Below are 8277 nucleotides of genomic sequence, written 5' to 3' on the forward strand. Positions count from 1 at the left end.
GCCTTTACTTACGAGACCACAAATAGCTTTAGTTAGCTTCTTGAACTTTTTGCTTCTGATTGTGTTGGAGCCGTCTTCCATCATTGAGTACATGTCCGGGTCCAGGTATCTTTAAAAAAAATGCAATGCATAAAAATGTAATCAAATTAAAACTAAGAATTGTGTCTTCAAACATGTTCAGGTTTTGAATAACATGAAAAGAAAACTTTAATCTAGTCCTAGTACAGATGACAAAGGGAATTACTGTTGTAGATTTTGTGTGCACTTAACATTGTCAATTCATATGAAACTTACTTTTCAATCTCCTTCTTTGCTTTGGGGCTAAGCAGATCCATTTTGGTCATGATGTTTACCTGAGGAATCTCTAATGACACCATAGCACTGAGGGCAGCCATGACTCCAGAGATAAACTACAGTAGGAGACAAGTAAAGTGCTGTCACTATTACATTATGTGTGTGTTTGTACAGAAATTAAGTTTAAAAAAGGAAAATCAAATAAATCAGAGGAAGACACTGTGAGACTGTTACCTTAAAAGACTCCACCATGAACTGCGAGTCAACAAGGAAAACTCCACAAACCCGAAACTCCCACTGCTGGAGCTGCTCCACCAGCTGCTTCATTACAGGAAGGTGTGTGTACAGCTCAATCTGCCCTGTAAAGAGCCACGTAAAGAGAAGCCACACCAGTTCTATGAGGCACACACGGACAACCACTTTTCCAACGATAACATACCTTGTTCCAAGACTGGAATAATGAAATATACACTCACCTGCCAAATCAATAGGTTTGTTACTCTCTAATGGCAGCAGCTCAACTACATTTAAGCATACAGACACGTTCAATATGCTGAAGTTTAAAGCAAGCATCAGAAAAGGGAAATATGGTATGGTTATTGATGCCAGACGGGCTGGTCTGAGTATTTCTGATCTGCTGGGATTTTCCCCAAACAGCCATCAACAACCATCCGTAGGGTTTACAGACAACAGCCTAGAAAAAAAGAGCGTCAGTTCTCTGGGTGAGAATTCTTGTTCATGTATGAGGAGAAATACCAGACTGTTTAAAGCTAATATGAAGGCAGTAACTAAAAATTATTACAACCTAGGTTTACAGAAGAACATCTCTGAATGCACAACATGCTGAACCTTGAATCGGATAGGCTACAGCAGCAGAACACCACGCCAGGTGCCACTACTGTCAACTATGAACAGGAAACTGAGGCTATAATTTGCAAAGGTTCAAGAAAACATAATTTAAACCCCACAGCCTACCTGAGTATTGCTGCTGACTACCTTATGATCACAGTAAATCCATCTTCTGACTGTTGATTCTAGTAGGATAATTTGTCATGCTACAAAGCTCAAAATCATCTCAAACTATGTCTCGCTGCATGCTCAATCATCCAGGTAATGAAATCCCAAAACATTGATCCTGTCCATCAAATCCGTAGCACTTTCAGTGGGAGAAACATTATATCACTCATCCAAGTGCCTTCTTCAGTCTCAGATGGACAAAATCAACGTTTTGGCATCTCAAACAAACTGACAAATCTGCAGCAACTGTGTGATGCTATCGTGTCAGAATGGTCCAAAGTCTATAAGGAATTCACCGTGTTGAATGTATGCCATAAGGAATTAAGGTAATTTTGAGGATAAGTGGCCATGAGTGTAAATCTATTTTGGTGATTTAAACAAAATTAACAAATAACAGTGGCCAGGATATATTGAATCCCATCCACACTCCAGCACAAACAAGTGCACTGTGCTGAAGCCAATGGAAGTCTGGCTTCAGCATACCCTCTATGAAACATTTACCTGGGCAGTCAAACAATATGTAGTCATCTTCCACGTGACCCAGGCTTTCCTCCAGCCAATCAAAGTTGTTTGCGAAGTACTCCATGCAGAAAACCAGACCTCCGTTTGGGCCAAATCTTAAAGAATCGTCCTCCATCACGTCATCCACCTGAATAAGCTCACGAATGTCTGAGAGCACCGAAACATAATAAAGTTACCATGTGGGTTGTGTAATCCTATATGCTAAATACTAAAGCAAGAATTAAAGTTAGAGCCTAATTAAAAGCCATTTATCAGGGTTATACGTATCCTCCTCTCTTCTATGGACACTGCTATGTCATATAAACTGAAACCATGCTGTATTTACCTGCCATGACAGGGTAATCAAAGTGCTCAGCTGCTGGGTCCAGATTGACCACCTGAACTGAACGGTTTAAGGTCTCTGAATGCTGGACCATGGTGGAGCAGTAGGTACTCTGAAATGAAAGTGAACTCCAGTAAACAAAAAGCAGATGCAGTCTGTGTTGAACACAAGACCTCATGCCTTAGCATTAGCTGAATAGCACAACAAGGTATTTCAACAAGTTTAACTGAATGAGTGATAACTTACCTTACCGCTACCCGCAGGACCCATCACTAGCTGTGCATAACGAGGCATTGTGCCTCAGTTAAAGAGAGCTGTGTAAAACTGGCTCCTTTTTGTCGCCAAAAGTAGCTTCGTAGAACTGTTCGTAATATTGATGCACTAGCGGTGGTGGTGCTTCTTCTTCGCCTTCTTTTTCTTCTTCGTCTTCTTGTAAGAAACATCTACATTGTATTAGCACTTCTGCCACCTATTGGTCAAAGCGTGGTTAACAAGCTTGGATCATTAATATGGCATGTACTAAGAAATCTAATAGGAAAGTTATACACTATATGAAGACGTCTTTCTATTTAAGGTAAGACATTTCCGTCAGTAGAGACAGAATACAAGTCTCTCATAAATAATTAAGTTAAATAAACGTAGGAGAATACATACATTAAAAAGCTAAAACTATTTTTCTGAGCAGTTAAACAATTTCTGAAATTACTCTCTCTCTGTATAATATGTTTAATTTATGTAAAATAAAACAAAAAAAAGAATGGGATAAAGGATAAAGTACAAAAATAACGTAATTAATAAACACTAGGGGGCAGCATTCTGTCGTCGTAGCTTCTAACCTGCATACCTCTAAGAGAATAAGAAGGAAAGGAAGTCGTTGCAAACCGACACATTAACATCGGCATGCCAAGCAAGAGCAACAACACGCAAGCGATTGCTCCTGGTCTCCTAATTTGACTGAGCCTCTAAAATCTGTCATAATTGAGGGGGGGAAATGTCTCGATAGAGTGGATGGAGCGGACAGGTGAAGCTTTTGGAAAGAGTTTATCGAGTGGAGGTGGGCTTCTTATTATCAGGTGAGCTCTTTCATCATAGTCCGTCTTGCAAAACGTTTCAAATTACTTCGCACGTTACGTAAACGGTATTAGCTTCATTATGCTCTGTGCCACACTCTTCTGCTATAACTTAAGGCGGCCCTGCTAAGCCTGTCGTCAAAGGGTCGTTAAATGTCCCGTAAGAGCTCAGACTTACAGAGAGAAGCTGTCCTTCTTTCACTGGTACATAAATAACTACAGGGCTCAATATTGTCTATGGCGGAGGAGCTTCCAAAAGCCACACACTGTCATTACCAACAGTAGCTGTGCTCATTAATGTGTTAAAAGCGAATCTACGCCAGCGCTAAAATTGGCAAGCGGGCGTTGCTAGCTGATAATAGCAACACAGTGAACGGAAGAATGCTACATGCAGGGACAAGTAGGCTAGTAGACTGGACATAAAGTGTCGCTAACCTATTTCTGTAACGTTTTGGTAAGAATGGACTGCTCGCTGCTATTGCTAACAGGTCACTTAAAAACAAGCCTTTAAGTTCGCAGCTTAATCCCGTAAACCCACAGATTTGTGGCATTCACAGACTTGGGAATACATTAGTGGAACCTCATAGTCCGTTAAATTATATAGCTTTTACTAACATTTAAAATTCTAATTGGTGATCCTTTTTTTTTTTTCTCCCCCTCTGTTTTCCAGAGTTGTAGGCTATGAGTGTGGGTAATGGAGGACGGTCAGCATGGGGACTTGGACTACTTGATCCAAGATGAGGACACTCTCATTGAAGGTGTCAGCAACCAGGTCTTATTTGTGGTGGTGCTCAGTGTCGCCTTCCTTGCAGGCCTCCTCACTCTCCTCTGCAGGTAAGCAATTGATTGTTTAATAAAAGGAAAGTGCCGTTTTCTTTTTCTTTGGATGACAGGTGTTCAGGACTGATAATATATGCATATATCTGAGGGTTGTAATCATGTAGAATATTGCACTTTAGGGCTACTCGTAACTCTGATGATGAAGTTCATCAGTGTTACCGTTTCATTACTGTGTTCACAGGCAGTTAGTTAGTGTATTAAAACTTAGCTCACTGTCTTGGATTTGCATTGTCACGCTCTGTTTCATAGTTTACGCTGACAAACATCTGATTGCCAAATCATCCTTTGACATTTGCAGGCAAGAGCAGCAAAATATTCATCCTGAGAATCAGGAGCATGTTCGAGCCGTCCGACAACAGCTCCAGACCGAGCAGGTAAAGACGCAAGCGCAGCTCCAGCCTTTTTAGCCCTACGTATTACTTGGAATCCTTTGAGTCGTTTGAAACATCGCCTGAACATTTCAAACTCAGGAAAGCAGAGTTTTGAGGATTATATTTTAATTTGGAGGATGTCAGCCTTTACTAAAACTATTATTTTGTTGGTGTTTAATTTCTATGTTATCTTAAGAAAGCAACCTCTAAAATTTATATTTATATCTCTGAAATTTAAAAGAAGCAATTAGTTTTGGTTCTATAACTGGCAAAAGTCTAGAAGAAGGAACTGAAAAGGTTTAAATTGTCAAGTCACAACAGGAAGTTGCAAAAGGGCTGATTATAGATAAATATTAATATTCTTTTACAGCTAGTAAATGGTTTATAATGTTTATTGTTCATTTGGAGGGAATGACTCTCAAAATTGTGCACTCTGTTATAACAAATGTGCTAAACATTTTAATTTGTATGCTTTTGATTTCATTTTGCAGGATGAAAATCCCCAGGCTGAAGCCAGGCAGCAGTATTACACAGACATGTCGTGTCCTGTATGTTTACAGCAGGCTGTTCTGCCTGTGGAAACCAATTGTGGACACCTTTTCTGTGGTGAGATTATTGTACAGATTTCAGTAATATGCACTAAACAAAACAATATAATTTCATTCTTTTAATTGCTTATTTCATTACTAAAAAAGTAGTACAAAATTGCTACAAATGTTGACATTATTTGAAAATATGCACATCAAGGAAAACATCATTTGGAATAAATATAATTTTTGTATTTATTTATGTATTTTTTTTTAGCTAATAGCTATTGTTTTGTGCTTTAGTTTTACTCATGTGCCATATCCTGTATTCTTACATAGGCTCCTGTATCATAGCCTACTGGAGGTACGGCACCTGGCTGGGAGCTATTAACTGCCCCATCTGCAGACAAATGGTGAGTCTTTCAGTACTTGTTAAAATACACACTAGGGATATTCATAAGTTGCAGTATTCATATCTTTGAATGCACAAAAATACCTTAATTTCTTTTCTTTTTTTTTTTAAACGCGTTTAGCTACTGCCACAGTTTTTGGAAATGAGTGTTAAATGGAATAAGTGATGTGTCAGTCAGAGCGGTGCTGTGTGACCTGTCAAAAAAAACTACACATGGCAAATTTTGGGGAAAACTGTTATCTGTGCCTCTAATGTTTCAGTAAAGGACTAGATGTTACAATCCCGGACAATGCATTGCTTTTAATGGAGAAAATCTTGAAGGATGACTGTTTTGAAGAAAGCAGCCCAGAAACTTTACCAGCAGCACACATTGTTGTGTGCCTCAACTTTTGTTCTTTTACCCAAGCTTGCCTGCCATTTTCCCTGCTTAGGTTTAGGGATTAGAGATCTGACCTAAATTGTTAAATTTGCGACACATCGTCCGTAGTGGAGCAGTTTTGCTGTTGTACTGGCAACAAAGCCCCCCCCCCCCCCCCCCCCCAAAAAAAAAAAAAGTGTATAAATGTCAACTGATGTATGTGATTATCATCAATATCAGTATTGGTATCCTTCTTAAAAATATCTTTATATATTTTTTTTCTTTTAATTCCAGGTAACATTGCTCTTTCCACTATTTCATGAGCACGCCGGTCCTCAGAGGGTACAGGATGGGGAAGCTGAACCTCAGCTAATATTAAGAGATATCAATGATTACAACCGCAGGTTTTCCGGCCAGCCGAGATCTGTGAGTATTTCACAGTGATATTTATTTAGATTGGGGCTTTAAGTTAGAATATTCATTCTGTACAACCCAGAATATGGTTCTATATTTTTTGGGGGGTGCTCACCTGATCGTGACCTGATCTGTCTCCTGTGGTCTTGGGAGCTGTGGACTTCTCCATTGTATAACTCCTTCTTCGACAGAGAGGGATTTAAAATTAGCAGCCATCCATGAAATGACCGATATGATACTACCTTAAATGAGATAAACGTGAGTTATTATTGACAACTTTGTTTCTGTGGTTTACCTCAGTTTATGGACAGGCTGCGGGATGTGCCCACTCTGCTTCGTCACGCCTTTAGAGAGATGTTTACTGTGGGTGGCCTCTTCTGGATGTTCAGGATTCGAATTCTTCTCTGCCTCATTGGGGCAATCACCTACCTGGCCTCTCCGCTCGACATCCTCCCCGAAGCGCTCTTTGGTCTTCTGGGATTCATGGACGATTTCTTTGTAATTCTACTTCTCTTTGTGTACATCTCTATCATGTACAGAGAGGTGGTTACACAGAGACTGAACGGCTAGGCCTTCTCAAAAGCCTCGGGAAGAGTGAAGTCAACATCTGAGGACGTGCAAAAAAACGGAATAAATGTTCAAAGAGCAGTTAGTCGATAATACAGATTTCGCTCGCTCTCTCTCTCAATCTCGCTCTTTCTCTCTCTCTCTCTCTCTGAAGCCTTGGATGTTATTTTATCACAGGAGATGGGTTAGCAAAAAAAGTACTCTCAATATTGACTCTGTATATAGAATTTACCATTCAAGATTCTAAGGTCATATGAGTCAGTACTAACAGAAGCAGAATATAAGGATGCAATGTAAAAATCTACTTGGAGTCAGGCAATGAGGTCAGTCAGGAAAGTCTTTCTTGCCCATCAGTTTACAACCTTAACTAAATAGTCAACAGTGCCATGAACGGGCATTTGGTTAATGTGTATGTCATCATTATGGAGACAATCGTGTAAAACTGTAATGTCTTTATTAAATTGATTTAAAGTCATCAGTCTACATTTGGGTTGTCAGTTGACAAGCAAAGGTGTGTTACAAGAACCCTGTTAATGGGGTTATTAGAACCTGCTTTATTCACTTATAGTTACGCCCATATTTTAGTGATCTGTAACCTGCATAACCATGACTTGAAACCAATGTTTGTGTCAAAATCACTGAAGTGTTTCACCTGGAAACGTCTAGATTTATTCATCCATTTTGACATGCTTCGAACTTTCCTGGGCTTACGCACGTGAAAATATAGTGAACAACACCAACCAGTCTGGTGATGATTTCTCAGTTAGAGATGACTTTGATTTTCAAGAAAAGAAAGAACTGATTAAAGTTCATTTTTAATCATCAGCTCACTCAAGTAATGAATGTTAATGTCATCATGTTTCAATGTTCAAAGATTATTTTAAGGATTTTTTTTTTTTTTTTTTTCCTTCACATTTCAGGATCTTAAGCAGTTTGTCAGTTCAGCTTCATGCACTACAGAGCTTTTCAGAATGTCAGAGTCTCTCAATCTGTCAGATTTTGAAATGTATTAAAGTCTTATTTATGTTCAAATTAAATTAATGTTCTATACAAAATGTGTTTTACTGAGGATATAAATAAATGGGGGATTACCAAACTGTTCAAGTGTAAATCCAGCTTGAACTTTTGACTGGTGCACAGTAAATATCTCCACCTTAACTTCTTTTATTTTATTTTTTTTTAGTTGCGATTACTTAAATAGGTAGTGTTGTCTAGTGGAGCCAGAGATAGAGAGACTTCATTATCTGCCCTTTTCCCTCAAAGTTACTGTGCAACCATGGTTACTTTTTGAGCAATGAGTCCAGGCTATTTGGTTTCTGGGGATTCAAGCCAATGTTTGATAAGCTTGTCATGGTAGGCAAAGTAAAAGGAGCAGGTTAACTGTAAATTTCACTGTATTTCAGAGATTTAGATTACCAAAAAAGGAGACCAGCAGCTACCTCATGGAATGTCTTGTTTTAGGGTGTGCCACATACCAGTATGTGTCATAGTTGAGTACTGCTCCACTAGTGTCCCTTTCAGTTTAAACTAAAGCCAGAGACAGCAGCATATGTTGTAATGCTC

At 39.1% G+C, this 8277-nt stretch overlaps 2 protein-coding genes across 2 annotated transcripts in view; one reads left to right on the forward strand and one right to left on the reverse strand.

The window, feature by feature from the left end:
- Window positions 1-2559, reverse strand: part of gpn3 (GPN-loop GTPase 3) — a 3380-nt gene extending 821 nt beyond the window's left edge. Inside the window, exons 1-6 of the mRNA XM_006788755.3 lie at window positions 2402-2559; window positions 2159-2267; window positions 1813-1980; window positions 529-653; window positions 295-410; window positions 13-109 (exon numbers count right to left, since the gene is read on the reverse strand). Of these exons, the coding sequence (XP_006788818.2) occupies window positions 13-109; window positions 295-410; window positions 529-653; window positions 1813-1980; window positions 2159-2267; window positions 2402-2449 (663 nt within the window). The 5' untranslated portion in view covers window positions 2450-2559. The remainder of the gene's footprint in view (window positions 1-12; window positions 110-294; window positions 411-528; window positions 654-1812; window positions 1981-2158; window positions 2268-2401) is intronic.
- A 461-nt stretch (window positions 2560-3020) lies between these two features.
- rnf170 (ring finger protein 170) lies at window positions 3021-7373 on the forward strand. Its single transcript, XM_006788756.3, has 7 exons — window positions 3021-3228; window positions 3896-4059; window positions 4364-4439; window positions 4928-5042; window positions 5303-5376; window positions 6028-6159; window positions 6448-7373. The coding sequence occupies exons 2-7, from the start codon at window positions 3920-3922 to the stop codon at window positions 6715-6717; spliced, it is 807 nt and encodes a 268-aa protein (XP_006788819.1). The 5' UTR covers window positions 3021-3228; window positions 3896-3919; the 3' UTR covers window positions 6718-7373.
- Window positions 7374-8277: the final 904 nt, after the last annotated feature.

The sequence above is a fragment of the Neolamprologus brichardi genome, chromosome 7 (assembly GCF_056152115.1).
Source record: "Neolamprologus brichardi isolate AB-2024 chromosome 7, ASM5615211v1, whole genome shotgun sequence".
Taxonomy (NCBI): Eukaryota; Metazoa; Chordata; class Actinopteri; order Cichliformes; family Cichlidae; genus Neolamprologus; species Neolamprologus brichardi.